General features: G+C 37.9%; 1 protein-coding gene across 2 annotated transcripts in view; it reads left to right on the top strand.

The window, feature by feature from the left end:
• The window catches only part of LOC140933374 (uncharacterized), a 223,496-nt gene extending 209,165 nt beyond the window's left edge, over positions 1 to 14,331 (top strand). The window contains exons 8-10 of one of the 2 annotated variants that reach the window (XM_073382918.1): positions 11,438 to 11,527; positions 12,204 to 12,240; positions 13,011 to 14,331. In XM_073382918.1, coding sequence (XP_073239019.1) covers positions 11,438 to 11,527; positions 12,204 to 12,240; positions 13,011 to 14,086 — 1,203 coding nt within the window. In that variant the 3' untranslated portion in view covers positions 14,087 to 14,331. The remainder of the gene's footprint in view (positions 1 to 11,437; positions 11,528 to 12,203; positions 12,241 to 13,010) is intronic. The other variant, XM_073382919.1, reaches the window with a different exon arrangement.
• Positions 14,332 to 20,044: the final 5,713 nt, after the last annotated feature.

Raw genomic sequence — 20,044 nt, 5'->3', positions numbered from 1 at the left:
CTTTGGAAAGTATCGCTTTCCTACATGGTAAGGTTAAAATGTTTCCAAGAACGACGTTTAAATACAATGAGAATTGCAAAATTATTAGGTTGATTATAATAACTCGGTGTCTAGTTAATGCCAGCCGGCTGCAACTGCTGGTGTTGTATAAGAAAAGAGCATGTTAAAAGGTTGGGAAAAGAAGACAAGATTGTTCTAAATTTTGCATGAGTATTATCAGGGCGAGTGAAAAATTTCAATCCGCCAATTTGCATGCGATATTGTTTGCAGCGCAAGCTCTTATCAATTATCGTTAACCAGAACAAACAAGCCATCCATCTTTACTTTTGTATCACACCGCCGTGTACACACAGACAAAGATACTTAAGAAATCCTTTTAGAAACTATTCACTGTAACTTAAAAAAAAGTAACAACAACATAAGAACAAACCGGAAAATATTATTTTCCTTTACGATTCTTCAACATCCCTTTAATTAAGCACTCTCTCAGAGAGAGTTCTGTATCAGTCAAGTCGATATACGGGGGTGAAGTGGAAACGTAGCGCTCGCTCGTTAGTAAGTTGATAGTTGGTCCAGGCATCAGACACATTCGTTCGAGAGCGAAAAATAATGTTTTCAACCACTCGTTAAGTTCGTGTTCCGGTATCTCGTCTGCCATATATGGAGTCATTATATATATAAAATAATAAAATACCAGCCTTTACGTTCATCTTCAGGTAACTGCAAGTTTGAGCAACGACGTTTTTGAGCGTCGTACGTCAACTGAAAGTGGACTTTTTGCTTTCTTGGGCTATACATGATTTTGACCAAATTTCCGGGCAAATTGTCGCTGTAAGACTAAAGATACTTGACAACAGAAATTTGGTATAGCGCTAAGGCATAATTCAAGGGAAAAGGACTCGGTAAAAACTAGTTTCCGGTTAAACGGCATCGCTTAAAAACGCCGTTGCTTATACTCGCTAATTTCGCTTTCGTTCAGTACTCGTTGATCTAAAAAGCCTTAATTTGGGTGTTTCGACGCCAGTTAGGTTTGACGGAACGCAGTATTTTGTTTTGGCTGAGCTTGGCAGTCTTCAGAATTCTCTTGTATAAATAAGTTTTGAGTGCCTTTTGTCTGAGCTTGAATTGATTGGATGAGAAAAAAAATAGACAAACAAAATAGGATTGATGTAAATTTTGGCGAAATTTTGTTCAAACTTTTTGGCTAGGACGGAATCTATGAATCATTCATTTTTCAAGGATTAACAACAAGCTAAAGAAACGTCACCTGTAAAGCCTCAGGTTTCCATATGATCGTTATGATCGCTGTGATCGCTGAAAAAAAAAGGTCAGTGATCGCAGCGATCATAGCGATCATATGGAAAACACTTTCCAGCGATCGCAGCGATCACAGCGATCGTAGCGATCATATGGAAACCAGGCTTAAGGGGGCTGCAAAATGCGGATATATGTAATTTCTCCGGCTCTCTAAAGCCTGGTTTCCATATGATCTTTACCATCGCTGTGATTGCTGCGATCGCTGAGAAAAATAAAAGTTCAGCGATCGCAGCAATGATAGCGATCATGTTGAAACCACTTTCCAGCGATCGCAGCGACAACGATCGATGAGATAGAAATAGTTCCATCTCAGCGATCGTTGTCGCTGCGATCGCTAGAAAGTGGTTTCCATATGATCGCTATGATCGCTACGATCGATGAACTTTGTTTTGCTCAGCGATCGCAGCGATCACAGCGATGGTAGTGATCATATGGAAACCAGGCTTAATAAAATAGTAGCAACCTGGTTTTAACGACTAATGTTTAACAGTTTTTCTCTTTTTTCATACAAATCTTATGCGTAAATTGTTAATCAGGTCTAAAGTGTTCTTTAGGAGTGAGTAAAAGACATTAGAATAATGACTGAACTCACTGAAAGGAATCTTAGCTTACAGGACTGAAATTCGCGAAAAGGTGATAAACTCAATCTAAAATGTCCACTCACAAGACGTCAGTGTAATCAGAACGACTTGTCAGCCATTGTTGTTATAGGAGTAAGTTAGTGAACCTTAACAGATTTTTTAAATGAACTTTTCTCTAGTTACAACTTAGTCTTTTAGTTAAATTTATATTTTTTGCACTATTTGCATTGTAGCAACTGATAAGTGGGGTGTGGGAAGGTGCACACAGGAAGCCCACTGTGGACGGTTCTCTTTGGTCCTAGACATTATCAGTCATGCATCAATGCCAAGATCAGTTTTGTCTTATCTGTCATGAACGAAAACATTAAAACAATAGGCCTTCCATCTCGTATATTTTCTCGTTTTGTATTCATGAGAGAGATCTCAACTCCGGAACTCTAAGCTTACATTCATACACTGCTTCATTTGTGAATACGGTCAGTTCTACTAAGAAATACAGAAAATGTTTCGTCTGTTCTTCTTGATGACTTTGGCCATTTTCTTGGCCGCTTCCTTTGGAACTTCGCAGAACAATTCTTCAAATCAGGTAACTTTATTATTTCCGAGTATCTATATTGGCAAGGGAACTGTTCAGATGCAGTTTTCTTAGCTTTCTAGACTCCGGACAACGCTGTTTTTTGCGTTTTCAGGTTCTTTCACATTCATAATCCGTTCAATATTTTGATTGCAAACTAGAAACTCAGCTTCCATAGACACAACTTTAATTTATCATTGATTTCACATGCAGAAATTGAAGGGATATGCACCGTAGATATGGCGTCGGATGCAGCATTCAGGGCTTTAGATATTTTACACATTTCGGCTAGCTCATGGGCCATCTTCAGTTTTCATGAGATTAGTCATGAAAGGAAAGAAAACAAAGTAGTTGCACTCCATGCACGAAAACCCAGGGTTGAAAAAAGGGGGTAAAATTACAGTGTTTGATTGGTACTTACGGGGAAAGTCTGAAGACCGTTGGGTTCGAGAAATTCGCGCGAACAGCACGCGCCAACAGCACGCGCGTGTGAACTTACGCGTGAACATCGCTCTCTCGTTACCAGTCACCTCTTAATGAGAAACAAACGCCTGTGGAATATTTGCCAACTGGGCAAAAATGTTTTCCCTAAAGATCTCAGGAATATTTTAAAAGTTATCTTTGGCAAGTTGATCCAAATCTACCGTGTTCGACTCTGTTCGACTCCTAAAATAATGTACGGGAAGCAGAGCGTCAATCAGAGAAGCTTGATTAAGGAGATTGATTGTTTAAATGGCTGTTACTGTTTACAAAAAATGGTGAGGTCAAAAAGATGAGCTCAGGTGAGTTTAACTCTTTGACGACTGTTGTTCTTTTTGATCCTAATTTTTGAATCATGAACATTTTCCTTCATGGATCCATTCAGCTATCCATTTAAGCTCTTAAGATGGTAAACAGCAAAATCAGCAAGGATAGATCTTTCCAAAGGGACCTCATTTTAGCAAATTGTGACCAATCCTAACAGTGTTAATGCATCAGTCAATTCTACTCTACAATGACTACAATGGGGACTACTCATAGCCTAACAAAAAAGCTGCTTAATTATAATCAATTAGCAGAAAAATATGCTTTGAGTGTCAAAAATGTCTTTTTTAGCCATTCCCATGCTAGCTAGCCAAAAACTGCTCCAATAAGGAGGATTTGGTCAAAAATGCAGTTTTTTGCTTCACAATGGCTGTAGTGAAGAGTTAATTTTACACTGGTAAGCTTATAAAAGCTTAAAACTTACACTACGTACTTTTGTGTCGCTTGTTAGCTAATTGCTTAGTACTTACAGTAGCAACTAAGGCCCGTTTCAAACGTCGTGCTTCGCAGTGCCAAACTCAATTGATCGAATTAAATTCGACTTTAGCACGGCAGTAGCGCGACTTGGTTTCAAACATCGTGCTACCCCCATGCCTAACTCAGTTCATGAATTATGAAATACATTAGAATATATTTAAAAGTTTGCTAAACCGTTTCTTTATTTTTGTGTTTTGTTTTTGGCAACAGCTGTTCTATTCGACTGTCATTGTGTGAATTACAGCGGTGATTATATTAGCGTGAACTCCTAAAATATGTCTGGAATGTTTATGGTGTTGCAACCAATCACAGGTGAGATCTTCACACCACAGAAACCACAGGCAACGAACGGTTTCCAATCGGTCATGGAACAAATTATTTTCGTTTTGTTTAAGGATACAAACTGCCTTATTACGAATTTAAAACACCGCTGTTCTCCAAGATCAGTGCCGAGCACCGCATCCAGTACATCGTTCGATTTTAGAAAGGAAAGTTTTAGAAGCCAACACGACCAGCTTTCCATGTAACCACATATCACATGAAGACAATAAAAAATGAACAATTGTGATGTTTTCTTTTCTGATAGCACAATCCTTGCTAATATTTTTTTGTAGAACAAGGGGATTCGATTTGTGTGGACTAAAGATTGAACCTTCGAACTACTATCTACTACTTACGATCAGGCGTAACTACCGATTTCGATCGTTAAAAAAAGTTTGAAAACTTGCGCACCAAACCGTTGCCTGCGTAGGCTCGGCACATCAGCTTTGTCATTTATTTCAAAATCGCTTAAACCTGTAGGACTAAATTTTATAACAAAATGAAATAATTTGTTCCGTGACAGATAGGAAACCGTTCGTTGTCTCTGGTTTCTGTGGTGTGATGATCTCGTCTGTGATTAGTTTCATCACAATAAACATTCTAGACATATTTTAGGTGTTCACGCCAATATGATCACTGCTGTAAATTTGACGTCTGAAACCAAGTCGTGCTCATGTCGTGCTGCAGTTGAGCTACAGTTGAGCCAGCTTAGCATGGCAGTAGCACGATGTTTGAAACAGGTCTAAGTATATTATTGGACCTTAAGTGAGTTTAAATATTCTGCATTGGCCTTAAAAAAAGAACTGTTTTATTGTGAAGTTTTTTTCAAATTATGTTCCTTTTTCTGTCAATAAAACTGATCGATTTGACCTTATCGAAGGTTAGGTTTTCACTGCTACAGTACTTGAACACTCTTATAATATCACTACTATTTGAACACTCTTATAACGTTTATTTCTAGGTAGATACAGAGAAATTCCTTGTATTGCGCGGCGTGTTTTGCAAACTTAGAGGGGATTTTGGGTTTTTCTGTTCCGTCAATTATTTTAGTGAAGGCGCGGTTAATGCAAATCACAATGTAATGTGCTTGCCCAGCTTGGCTGAGAATGACTCTAGACTGCTCAAGGAAGGAAATCGCGATGGTGAGTGGATTTATTGTTGAAGGAAGGAGGCAGATGTTGCTTTATTCTTGCAAGTAATGCACCTATCAATGTAAATCCCGTGGGGGGGGGGGGGAGTGCCGGCAAGGGGAGGGGATTTGATGCCTGGGACTATCCCCGCTATCGGACTTTTGATCGTGCGAAGCGACCCCGGGGTCGGGACATTTAACTTTGACCGACAGAAGCCTGGTATCAATTCAGAAGCAGTTACCAAGTCCGTCCCTCGAGGCTTCCTGAAAGTCACGCTGTTGGAGAAAGGTATGAAGTTTTCATTTGTTTTAATCGCCATAATCCGATACTTTAAACTGTCATCTAAACAGATAATGTCTATTTTGAGAAAGTTTTTATCTTGAAGTTCCCATCTGATTGTAAAACTCGATTGAAATCGAATTCCACCATGAAAGTCAGAGGATTTTTTATGGGTCACTGATCCGACCTGTTCCGACATGTTGAGCAGATGTTATAAAGCATTTTAAGTTTTATTAATATTATATAGCACGGTCAATCTTCCTGGAGTGATTTTTTTGTTCAAGATAAGAGATGCTAGTGGAGACAGAAAATACTTAATTACAACGAGTAGTTTAATGGAGCTTCCGTTAACCGTAAATAAAAGTAGTAACAACGTGTTTGAAATGTTCTTTTATTCGTTTTATATAGTATTATAGCATTGTTTGTTTAGATTTTTTTCCCCTGGGGTGGGGGCTTTTTTGACACTTTTGATTGACCTTTCGTTTCCCACCCTGGGGAATTTGATCGAAAAATTTTAAAATTTGTCAAATCCCCACCCCTTGCCCGCACTCCCCCCCCACGGGGTTTACATTGATAGCTGCATAACAAGAATGAGAAAGATCATAAAAATCTGCAAAGCAAACTAATTTTGTCGGTTATTGCCCGAAAAAGGACGATCACAAAGCAATGAACCTTGAAATGCAAAACAAATAAAACGGATCAAAATTCGCCAATCACGAATCACAAACTATGACTTTTTGAACTTGTGCAAGTAAACATGTGTTTCCTAAGAGGTCTGCTAAGATGATTGTTGGAACAGAAAAACCCAAAATATGCAAAATGCACGGCAGGATTCAATGAATTTCGCTATAATATGTTGATAAATATTGAATGGATGTATATTTGTAGATTTTTATCACATTATTGTGATTATTGTAATTCACAGCTTTTGGGAAGATCAAAGTGCAACATATTGTAATTTTTTATCAAATCTATATAGCTAACTATCTATCTCTCTATCTTTCTGTCTATCTATCTATCTATCTATCTATCTATCTATCTATCTATCTATCTATCTATCTATATCTATATATATATATCTATATATCTATCTATCCATCTATCTATCTATCTATCTATCTATCTATCTATCTATCTATCTATCTATCTATCTATCTATCTATCTAAAAACACAGGAGGAAAGGGTTCCGTCTAACATGAACATGGTAACCTGGAGGAACACAACCCCTTTACTTTCCCTACTAAAATAAATAACTCGGAAAAAGTGGATCAGTCACATGGACTTTTCTTTTCTCTCTTTGGTTCCATTTTCTTTAGATAATTAATATATTTTTCAAAATGTGTTAGTTAATGCTGTAAATAGCTCAAACTTTTCTACCAGGCATGAGAAATTAGAACACAGGTGTGAGTAGGAGTGAGATCAAAGTTTTTTGATCCGCCACAGGCATAACAACAATATTGCTCCTTATGCGTGATACTTGGCAGGTATAATAATTCAGTCTAACCCTTTTAATTTCCTGCTTTTTAATTTACCACTTTCATTTCCATGCTCGTGTCTTTCCAAATTCTGTTCTTATTGCAACTCAGTTTATGCTATCTAGAGCATTTTCATATCATTTATCTAGAGTTTGCAGTCTTCCTTAGGTGATGAAAGTATGTTAAATTTCCCAATCTAACAGACTAATGGATCTGCAGTAAAGTCTAAAAGCTGTAAAGTTGTACCTCAAGCTGGTTGCTGTAAGGATGGTGAGTTGGCAATAATTGTAAAAATTGATTTAGAAACAGAATGATTATCCATGGATGTTGAAAAAAAAAACCAGCTATCAAAAACGAAAAAAAATCTTCTTACTAGGTTAAAATGTACCAGACATTGAGATAAAGGCCAGAAAAGTACATAATAGTGGGATCAGTTCAAGTTGCTCAGGTTCTGCTGTATTCAGGTTGTGTGGTTTCATAAAATTAGTTCAGTTGTGCTTCATTAATTTCCTCTGTATTTTTTCAATAGGCAAAGATGGAAAGGATGGACAACATGGTGGGTCATGTATTAACATGCAACGATTTTTCTTTATTATTAGGCTCCCGTGAGGGCAACACCCAAATTATCAAGAAATGAGAAGCAAATTCACACTGTTAAGCTTTTTACTTTTTCTTTGAAATAGATGCTCCCAACATTATAAGCTGTGCTCCTAAAATTTTCAGCTGCATGCGCACCTAAAATTTCAGCAGTGCGCCTAAAAATTTACATCTGGTAGCACAAATGCTCCCAAACTCAAATTTAAACTTTGAACCCTTTTAACATTTGAAGTATTTTTTCTGCCCGTGAGGGTGCACACCCAAATTATCATGAAATGAGAAGCAAATTCACTATGTTAAGCTTTTTACTTTTTCTTTTGAAATAGATGCTCCCAACATTATAAGCTGTGCTCCTAAAATTTTCAGATGTGCACCTAAAATTTTGGCAGTGCGCCTAAAAATTTACATCTGGTAGCACAAATGCTCCCAAACTCAAATTTAAACTTTGAGCCCTGTCAACATTTTAAGTATTTCAAACGCCAAAATTGACCCACGTTTTACAGCCATAGAACAACAATAATTTTTGGAATTTCCTGTTAGATCGGATTAGTCATGTTACTACTGTCATGTCATGCTATATTTTCGATGGCAGAGGAATGGGAATGAGATGTGGAAATGTCCCAGTTGAAAATAATGCCAATCGTTTCTTGCTCTATCCCATTCTCTGGGTTAGCAGTAGCTATACGCTCAAGCTGGCAAAAAGTGTAAATTTTATAATCTACAGGTGTATACTTAGCCTGAATTTCATCCGATTACTTCAAGTCATTATTATTCCCTCAGTAGTTGTTGAGAGGAGAAAACAACTCAAAGCAATTGGATGAATTTCAGGCTAGTGTATACTTCCCAAAAAAATAAACCACTGCATCACTCAGTCGGTAGCCCAATGAACCCCCACTGTATGGGGTTCTTGTTACCATTGACATTAATTCAGCATTATAGATTAAGAAATAATTAGACACCACGGCCACTCAGGTACAATGAAGTGTTGCTTTTGGTTTGCAGGAAAAGATGGACGCGATGGAGTGAATGGTGATGTACATTTTATGTTCCTTTCATTCTCAAACTCAATCTTAGCTATGGGGCTCATTCTTGTTGTTACTGCAGTAACATATTTTTGCAACACTTCTCTCCCCTAGCTGGTTGTCTGTGTTCTACCCTAGCTTTTAAACAATCCAAGGCTGCGCTCTAAGAAAAATTGAAGGAAGCCCAATGCTATGTACCTGTGAAATCCAGGGTACCAAGTGTAGGATTTTTTTGAAAAAGCTAAGATGTCCTTAAGTCATTCAAGATCAAAAGTAAGGTGCCAGGTGCCACTGGGTGCTGCTAGAGCATCAGCCCTGTAATCTGAATATTGCATTTTGTTAATTGTTTTGACCACAGGAAAAGATGGCCGTGATGGACGAGATGGCAGTGGAATAAAGGTTGGCCTTTCTTAATGTTAATGCATTGTTTTCTCTTTTTGCTTGAAAAGTTCAGAAATTAAACAAACCAGGGAACTGTATATCTCTCTCAGACATGGTCTCTGTAGTGTGAAGATAACAAGTTGCCAAAAAGAAGTTTACCATATTAAACTAACATTTTGAAGCCTGAGGTAACTTGAAAATCTAGGCTTTCCCCTTTCAGAGAAAGAAGAGGAAGACAGAAAATAATTTTGAGAAAAAATCAATAGCGTAAATGTTTTTTTTTTTTTTTTTTGCAACGACCAATCTTAAGGGGCACTTTCACCTTATATAATAATTTGCAACAATGGAAACATGACAGAAAAGATAATTTTAGTCATGTTTTCATTGTTGCAAGTCTTAACAAAAAAGGAACAAGTTATTGCTAATCATTCATATACTGCCTTAAAAAATTGCTTGCTTGCCTGAAGTGGTTAATTACTTTGCATTTTATGACAGTATGACTCGACAGTTCCTTTGCTCTTTAGTCAATTGAGCTTGAAGTTATTTGAAGTTGAGTGGCACTTAAAGGGTGGGGAACTTGTCTCAAAACCTCCAGCTGAATATTTTTTGAGCCCTGGTTTTTTACCAGTCTTTGAAGTTAATATCTTTTGGCATGAGTCTGATAAATCCCCTGTCGCCACTGCCAAGGGGCCTGGATCCAAAATATAATACATATATTTTACCCAGGCCCCTTGGCAGTGGGGACAGGGGATTTATTGATTTAAGACACTATTAGGTACAAGTTAAGATAGAGTAACCTTCCTTATAATTACCCTATTCTATGGTTATACAACGCACGCAGACACCAAGCAGGTGTATCTAGATAAACTCAGAACTAATGTTAATTTAAATGTGGGCATGGAGCAGTTTTGGTCACTTTTAAACTAAACAAAAGGTGAAAAAAAGTGCATTAATTATGTGTTGACTTTTAATTTTTAGTAATTTTGTTAATTTTGTTCTGTTAGCAAATAAATATAATTTACTTTAGTGGTAGCAAGTCCATGAAGCGGTTCTTCACCTATCACATTCAAAAAGCAATGTGCCACCCTATAACTGCAGCACCCATACACTATCATTTTTCTCCACTAAGGCTGAAGTTTCTTAATATTAATAGTAATAGTCTTCTTCTAAGTGATAGTGTTCTCAGTTTGGGTTTCACCTTGTAAATATCTATGTTAGGGAGAAAAAGGAGAAACAGGGAAACCAGGAAGAGATGGAAGTGCAGGTGTTAAGGTATTATAAATATTTACTGCTTTTCAAATGGAGGTTCTTAGTTTCTGGATCCATACATGTGTATCTCTCCATAAAACATCAGTGATCATATGGAGTGTAGTAATGTCTTTTGTGTGTTTAAATTTAGGTTGAACTAAGCAAAATTATAATCAGACCAGTTAGCTTTATTTTGATCACACCACAGGGGGGGGGAGTCCTCATTTAATTGGTAGACAGCCCTTTTTGTAAAATATGGGCTGTGCCTAGAAGACTGATCTTTGGGATTTCTTCGATATTGATGTTCCTAGGGACTTTTTCCACGTACGGTGTATTTTCCTAGGCCCGTTTTTAGTAGGCCAAGAGGTCCAATAACTACAGGTACAATTTCTATTTTAAGGCCCCATATCCTAGAGATTTCAATCTCTAATTCCTTATACTTTGAAAGCTTTTCAATCATTTTGACAGATGATGATTATGATGATGACGATGATGATTATTATTATGTCTTGCTTAGCAGTTCTTACTTCTCAGAGCTCCGAGGAGCTACCGGTTTCCTGGGAGTGGCTGAGGGGAGGGGGAAGTCGTTATTATCTAGTTGGTAGAGAGCACTTTCCTTAAAATGTGGCTGATCTTCTTGAGGTCATTGATATTGATGTTTCCAGGGATTCTGTTGATGTATTTTCCCAGGTCCTTTGTAAGCAGACAAAGTGCTCTTTATTATTTCTGTTGCAGGGAATGAAAGGAGAACCAGGAATGGATAAAAACAGTAATGGTGGTGGTAAAGTAAGTGTAAGTTTCATGACCTTTTCTTGTCTGTAAGAAAGAACACTTTGACAACCTTAATCAGTTCTCCAACTTGGATTTACCTTCAATCAAATATTTATGGTTTTTTTTTCTGCCAACTAATTTTCAGAGTCCAAAACAAAAACGAAGGCACATGCTTTATCCAACACAGCCACACCCACCACTCATTCAATTTTCACGTCCCTCACGGTTCTAAATGTTACATTCGACCTGTTAGTTAGTATGTCCGCCCTGCTGGCGCTCGACCAAACTAACTAAACAGGTCGAATTTTATTTCTTTACGGATTCGTTTCTGGTATAAAACAAGTTCGCTACAGTAAAGGATAAAGTGTTGATCAGGTTTTAAAATTCTCGAGTTTTTTTGGGTATCTACCAGAATATTAATATATGTTCATTATAATTATAAATACTTTGCTTGATAAGGGTGAGAAGGGATCTCGTGGTGGCAAAGGATCCCAAGGAGAGAAGGGATCACAAGGACAAAAAGGAATTTCGGGAACGTGTGATACAAAGGTAATTACTACCTTACAGCTCCCAGATTTTCACTCTTTATAACCTTTGGTGATAATTATCCTTATAATATCATAGGTGACGAATTACTCCTTAATTTTGGCGAGAAATTTCAGTGTTTCACATGTGAAATTACAAAAATGCCATGGCAACCTTGAGGTATTCGCCGCAAGATATTTGGGCTTTTTTGACAAAGGGTGAATAAGGATCTCGTGGTGACGAAGGAATTATTGCGTTAAAAGATTACAAGATTTACACTCTTTATTATCTTTTGTAATAGTAAACCTTATGACAATAAGCCAAATTAATTTAATTACCATTCCTTTAGGCAATAGTAGAATTGTATTTAAAAATATGATAAGATGAAGCTTGCCAGATCATCATTACTGTCATTTTGAACGGCTGTATTCCCGCCCTTAAGTGCTTTTCCATGGAAAAAGTCGTTTTAGAAATATTCGATGTCCATTTCTGAGAGGTGTCGGTCTTTATTAAGTGTACTTTTAGGAAAATGACTGAACTACGTCAGGGACCAACACTTGGTGACACTTGGTGTCTGATTTTGGGAGATGCTATTTAAAAAAACAATGACTGGATAGGGAGTGTTTCATAAATAACTACATCAGCAGATTGTTGGTTTTGTAATGAAATTGTATTTTGTTGTCGTTATTTTGTGTTTTAGAGCCTATCTTCCAGCAAATCAAGGTGCTGTTCCACCGGTAAGAACATTTTATCATTTATTACTGTCGTCTATGATATACATTGATTCACTGGAATTAGAAGAGTTTCCGAATTTTAATTTTATAAAAACGTGGCTTCCCAACAGTGAAATTCAAGAGCACATATTAAGTAACCTTCCTTTGTTGTTTTTTTTTTCTGTTGTGAAGTATTTTGACTTATCCTTAAAGTTGCGTTTTTGTTTCATTGGTTGGGTCAGGGTTAGATAGGATTATGTTCTGTTAGTGTTTTCCTGTTTTAATCTTATGTTTTCACTCGTACTTTAAATTTGCTTGGCTTTCAAATTCACTTACTTCCATTTCTGAAATATTTTTTACTTGGCCTATTCGGAAGTGAGTTTTATTCTGGAAGTCGTGTTTATGAGTTCAGAGCTGACCTAGGGTAAGGTTGTTAGTTTTTCATTGGGTCGCAGCTTCTTGCCAATCGCAGCCGTTTGGGCCCAGAGATAACAAAACATTACCCACACTGAGTTTGCCAGCCTTCTTTTATTCTCACGGTCAGCAAACCCAAACATCACCAGGTTTGGCTATAAAAGGCTCCACTACTTGGATTGTTAGTAGTAGGAGTAGGAGTAGGAGTTATTAGTGATTAGTAGAAACCAGCTGTTAGCTGTAGAAGCTAAAGAAGAACAAAGAAGTGAGAAGATGTAAAAGGAGATTTCGGGTACCTTCTCGCTTATTTTAGCTGTTTTATTTTTCTTGTGATTTCTTAATAACAAAGATTCTAATCATTTTTTTTTTTCTTGTGGAAGATTGCTCTATTGGATTCCACTTCTTTGAGAAAGTTCAAGATCTACCAACCCGAGGAGCAGTAGATGTGGAACATTTCACCATTGATGGAAGCTTGTTTCTTGCTTTTGCGAACTATCATGGGGACATTAAAAAGCACAAGACAGGTTCCATGATCTACAAGATGGACAACTCAACTGGAAGATTGTCTTTGTACCAGACCCTGCAGACAAGAGGAGCTTTTGACCTGGAGTACTTTTCTATCGCAAACAAACATTTTCTTGCTGCCGCTAATCATTACGATGGAACGCACCGGCTGGACTCTACAGTCTATCAATGGAATGGAAAGCTGTTTGTCGACTTTCAGAAATTGTCAACAAACGGAGCAAATCATTTCACGTACTTCAAGATATACGGGGAGAAGTATCTCGCAGTAGCCAACTACTATGACGGAAGTACCCACTCTACAAAGTCAGTTATCTACAAATGGAACAGCGGCAAGTTTAACAGATTTCAAGACATATCAACTGAAGGTGCCTTCGGATGTACAGCGTTTGTGATAAACGGTGACACGTTCATCGCTTTTGCAAACTATTACAACTCCCAACACAAGTATTCTGTTCAGTCCACTGTGTTCAAGTGGTCAGGAGGTCACTTTGTTAAACTGCAGTCTCTCCAGACTTATGGAGCATTTGGTGTCATGTCTTTTAACATTAACACTCACACATTCCTTGTCTTTGCCAACCGCTACTCTGGAAGTAAACACAACATCGACTCCTTCGTCTACAAGTGGAATGGCAACAAGTTCGTCCTGTTCCAGTCCTTACCTACTCATGGGGCTGTCGCTTGGCACCCATTTGTGATCAGCGGTCAAACGTATCTGGGTGTGTCTAATTACTATGGTGACAGTAAGAAACACAACACTCAGTCAGTTGTGTACCAGGCTTCTGGAGCGCAGTTCATCAAGTACCAAAAGATTTCAAAAGATGGAGGTCATGGTATGACATCATTTGAGTACAAAGGTCACACATACCTTGCAGTGGTAAACCATTACAACAAGAAATTTAACCTAAACAGCGCCCTGTACAAGTGGGTATAGAGCTAACGTCACGTTCCAAGCATAAGCTAGGTGTTATACCTAACAAAGAACTAACAAATATGTGAATCGCAAACCTAAGAAATAATATGGACTTTTAGCGTAATATTTATATCTTTTTGCATTGAGAAGGGGTCTTTAGGCAAAGGGAATGATAAAATAATGATATGATTGTAGTTGATTTCGTGGAGACTGTTAGCAAACAAATGTAGTTGCTTTACTATCGTGGTGAATATATAGTTGCAATAAAGATGTGCTTGGAAACCTTCTAGGTTGTGGTCTTTTACTTTCAGCCTCGGAGCCAGGTATGACCTAAAAAAAGAAAGAAACTGGGGCCCGTTTCTCAATGGTCCCGATAAGAAAGTTTCAAGTTTACAGTATTCATCAGGGGCCGGCACCCAACAACGGTTTCCTCCTAAATTCACTAAAAACACTTTTTTGGCTATCCAGGATGAGAGTACTTTTAAATATCTAGAAAAGCATTCTAAGTGGTGGTATAAAGTTTGTATCAGTTAGATCATCCTTGGGGAACTTGAGTCTTCTCGAAAGGGATTCAGACAGTATTATTTTCCCGATAATTTTATAATTATGCAATTTAACGTATTAAGAAAGTGAGAATTTTTTCTGATTCCTCTCTCCATTACATTTTTGAGTCAAAAAAGTTTAGGCTTCCTTTTTTCTAAGAAAACTAGCCTAAATTGGATGGGAAATGAAATGTGTGAAAATTAAACTTCAGAAAAATGTAGGGAAATTAGATAACCTTCGAAAATTGTACATGAATGGAACGATTTTATTCATGTCTTCACCTTGACATGTTCCCGTGAGAAGCATATGGCTCTACGTTTGAAGATGCAAATGAAAAAAGTTAGAACTGGGAAATTAATTCTATTCTCTTTGACGAAATGCCAGTTATTAAAACAGTACTTCTTATAGAATTTTTAGGCACCAGTAGCCACTTTTCTTCATCATCTCAGTTGGCCGTATAACATGCATTTTCCTTTGCTTAACCAACTCGCCGCTTAATTCATCACCACAGTTAACAGGGAAGTTAACCCCTCCATTTTTCAGTAGCACCCATTTGTTGAGCTTTTTTGAATTTGCGCCGGATGTTGGTCAAACTTATGATGATCATGACAAGGGGTTCTTTAACAGGTAAAAATTCGCAACCGGCATTACATATGCGAGCGGTACTGTAAATACAACACAATACAATTCAATACCTTACCGCTATCTGTTGTGACACTTTTCTGGAAACCTTAGACACGTCATAGTTGTCAAACTTTAACTGGTCGTCGATGTTGACGCCAAGCATCTCCAAATGAGGAGTTATGGGAATGATGGTAATTTTACACCTAAAAGTCGGTTTGTTTTGTGTTTTACCTATGAAAATGGCTTGGTATTTTCAGATCGTACCATTTGTCTACCAACGCAAGATCTGAGTTGATTGCCTTTCCACCTCGGTATGGGCATAGACAATGTTTGTGTCGTCGGCATAGCTGGAAAGATTGCACTGTTTCACAACATCAAATAGATCATTTATAAAAATATTAAATATCAGAGGGCCGAGGATTGAGCCCTGAGCTATTCCTCTCGTGACGTCACTCCAGCTAAGCAACGACTACAGAATGGTCTGCTGCGGTGACCGGAAGTAATTTTTCCCGCCACGTGTTAATGCCTCAAGTAATTTGCATCTATTACGAGGTTGCGTGAAGTTCCTTATTTTTTCATCATGGTCGAAGACTGAATGAATTATTAAATCTTTGGAAGATAGTTAGACTGGAAAGATTAAATCTCGCGCCGATGATAATTGCCAAAGTCTTAAAAGGGAAATTTGTTTATTCAAACCTGACTTGAGTGTCCGTCATGATCGATCGCCTGAACGTATTTTTTTTACAACGAATCTTACGATCCAGACTAATATGGCGATACTTGAACCGTTTTAATAACTGTTCGGCAGTTGATGTTTTCTTTAAAATTCTTGTTCGTGACAGTAAGTCTCTTCAGTAGGTACCTACTTTGTCGAGAACGTATCCTGATAACTAAATCGTTTCTTGCCCTAATAAAAAATTAACAAACCAATGTTTTTAGTAATTTTAATTAATATCCCCTTGCTTATACTTGGAACTCCCTGATCGGAACCCTCGATGATGATAGCCTAATACTCTTCCAGTCTCAGCAGAAATGAAAATTCATTTGTACCGAAAGAGACACGCTTTACTAACCTTTGGAAAGTATCGCTTTCCTACATGGTAAGATTAAAATGTTTCCAAGAACGACGTTTAAATACTATGAGAATTACAAAATTATTAGGTTGATTATAATAACTCAGTGTCTATGCTATTTAATGCCAGCCGGCTGCAACTGCTGGTGTTGTATAAGAAAAGTGCATGTTAAAAGGTTGGGAAAAGAAGACAAGATTGTTTTCAATTTTGCATGAGTATTATCAGGGCGAGTGAAAAATTTAAATCCGCCAATTTGCATGCGATATTGTTTCCAGCGCAAACTCTTATCAATTATCGTTAACCAGAACAAACAAGCCATCCATCTTTACTTTTATATCACACCGCCGTGTACACACAGACAAAGATACTTATAGAAAGCCTTTTAGAAATTATTCACTGTAACTTAAAAAAAAGCAACAACAGTATAAGAACAAACGGGAAAATATTATTTTACTTTACGATTCTTCAACATCCCTTTAATTAAGCACTCTCTCAGAGAGAGTTCTGTGTCAGGAAACGTCGCGCTCTCGTTAGAAGTTGATAGTTGGTCCTAGCAGACACATTCGCCGGTTCGAGAGCGAAAAATAATGTTTTCAACCACTCGTTAAGTTCGTGTTCCGGTATCTCGTCTGTCATATATGGAGTCATTATATAGTATAATGAGATACTAGCCTTTACGTCCATCTTCAAGTAACTGCAAGTTTTAGCAACGACGTTTTTGAGCGTCGTAGGTCAGCTGAAAGTGGACTTTTTGCTTTCTTGGGCCATATATGATTTTGACCAAATTTCCGTGAAAATCGTCGCTGTAAGACTTAAGGTACTTGACAATAGAAATTTAGTAGTACCAAGGCAAAATTCAAGAGAAAAGGACTCGGTAAAAACTAGTTTCCGGTTAATGTGCATCGCTTAAAAACGCCGTTGCTTATACTCGCTAATTTCGCTTTCGTTCAGTTCGTTGATCTAAAAAGCCTTAATTTGGGTGTTTCGACGCCAGTTAGGTTTGATGAAAGCAGTATTTTGTTTTGACTGAGCTTGGCAGTCTTCAGAATTCCCTTGTATAAATGCTTTTTGAGTGCCTTTTGTCTGAGCTTGAATTGATTGGATGAGAAAAAAAAATAGACAAACAAAATAGGATTGATGTAAATTTTGGCGAAATTTTGTTCAAACTTTTTGGCTAGGACGGAATCTATGAATCATTCATTTTTCAAGGATTAACAACAAGAAACGTCATCTGTAAAGCCTGGTTTCCATATGATCGTTATGATCGCTGTGATCGCTAAGAAAAAAAAAAGGTTCAATGATCGCAGCGATCGTAGCGATCATATGGAAACCAGGCTTAAGGGGGGCTGCAAACTGCAGATATATGTAATTTCTCGGGCTCTCTAAACCCTGGTTTCCATATGATCGCCACCATTGTCGTGATCGCTGCGATCGCTGGGAAAAATAAAAGTTCAGCGATCGCCGCAATGATAGCGATCATGTTGAAACCACTTTCCAGCGATCGTAGAGACAACGATCGCTGAGATAGAAAAAGTTCTATCTCAGCGATCGTTGTCGCTGCGATCGCTGCAATCGCTAGAAAGTGGTTTCCATATGATCGCTATGATCGCTACGATCGGTGCACTTTTTTTTTCTCAGCGATCGCAGCGATCACAGCGATGGTAGTGATCATATGGAAACCAGTCTAAATAAAATCGTAGCAACCTGGTTTTAACGACTAATGGTCAACAGTTTTTTCCTTTTTTCATACAAATCTTATGCGTAAATTGTTAATTAGGTCTAAAGTATTCTTTGGGAGTGAGTAAAAGACATTAGAATAATGACTGAACTCACTGAAGGACTCCTAGCTTACAGGACTGAAAATCGCAAAAAGGTGATAAACTCAATCTAAAATGTCCAATCACAAGACGTCAGTGTAATCAGAACGACTCGTCAGCCATTGTTGTTATAGGCGTAAGTTACCGAACCTTAACAGATTTTTTAAAAAAACTTTTTTAAGTTACAACTTAGATAACTAAGTTGATTTTATATTTTTTGCATTATTTGCACTGTGGCAACTGAGTAAAGGCATGTGGGGTGATAAGTGGGGTGGGGGAAGGTGCACACAGGAAGCCCACTCTGGACGGTTGCTTTTTGGTCCTAAACAGTTTAGACTTTACACTATCAGTCATCAATGCCAAGATCAGCTTTGTCTTATCTGTCATGAACGAAAACATTAAAACAATAGGCCTTCCATCTCGTATATTTTCTCGTTTTGTATTCATGAGAGAGATCTCAACTCCGGAACTCTAAACTTACATTCATACACTGCTCCATTTGTGAATACGGTCACTGAGTTCCCAAGAAATACTGAAAATGTTTCGCCTGTTCTTCTTGATGACTTTGGCCATTTTCTTGGCCGCTTCCTTTGGAACTTCGCAGAACAATTCTTCAAATCAGGTAACTTTATTAGTTCCGAGTATCTATATTGGCAAGGGAACTGTTCAGGTGCGGTTTTCTTAGCTTTCTAGACTCTGGACAACGCTGTTTTTTGCGTTTTCAGGTTCTTTCACATTCATAATCCGTTCAAAATCTTGGTTGCAAACTAGAAACTCAGCTACCAGAGACACAACTTTAATTTATCATTGATTTCACACGCAGAAATTGAAGGGATATGCACCGTAGATATGGCGTCGGATACAGCATTCAGGGCTTTAGATAATTTTACACATTTCGGCTAGCTCATGGGCCATCTTCAGTTTTCATGAGATTATTCATGAAAGGAAAAAAAACAAAGTAGTTGCACTCCATGTACGAAAACCCAGGGTTGAAAAAAGGGGGTAAAATTACAGTGTTTGATTGAAAACCGTTGCGTTCGAGAAATTCGCGCGAACAGTACGCGCCAACAGCACGCGCGTGTGAACTTACGCGTGAACATCGCTCTCTCGTTACCAGTCACCTCTTTATAATGAGAAACAAACGCCTGTGGAATATTTGCCAACTGGGCAAAAATGTTTTCTCTAAAGATCTCAGGAATATTTTAAAAGTTATCTTTTGCAAGTTGATCCAAATCTACCATGGCATGTTCGATTCTCTTCGACTCCTAAAATAATGCCCGGGAAGCAGAGCGTCAATCAGAGAAGCTTGATTAAGGAGATTGATTGTTTAAATGGCTGTTACTCTTTACAAAAATCGTGAGGTCAAAAAGATGAGCTCAGGTGAGTTTAACTCTTTGACGACTGTTGTTCTTTTTGGTCCTAATTTTTGAATCATGAACATTTTCCTTCATGGATCCATTCAGCTATCCATTTAAGCTCTTAAGATGGTAAACAGCAAAATCAGCAAAGATAGATCTTTCCACAGGGACCTCATTTTAGCACATTGTGACCAATCCTAACAGTGTTAATGCATCGGTCAATTCTACTCTACAATGACTACAATGGGGACTACTCGTAGTCTAACAAAAGAGCTGCTTAATTATAATCAATTAGCAGAAAAATATGCTTTGAGTGTCAAAAATGTCTTTTTTAGCCATTCCCATGCCCAGGGGCCCCACTCACATATTTTAATGACGGGGGGGTCCAAAGGATTTTTTGGGGTCTGACATTTTGGCCAAAAGGGATTTTTTTGGGTCTATGAAGACGACGAGATTTTTTTGGGTCTATGAAGACGACGGGATTTTTTTGGGTCGTGAAAACACAGGGGCACCCAACGACAATTTTCAGAAGAATATCTGTTCGGAGGACGATTTTCGATCTAG

This window comes from Porites lutea, chromosome 4, assembly GCF_958299795.1.
Source record: "Porites lutea chromosome 4, jaPorLute2.1, whole genome shotgun sequence".
Lineage (NCBI taxonomy): Eukaryota > Metazoa > Cnidaria > Anthozoa > Scleractinia > Poritidae > Porites > Porites lutea.
Note: the sequence above shows the minus strand (reverse complement) of the source record. Positions and strands in the feature narration are given on the sequence as shown.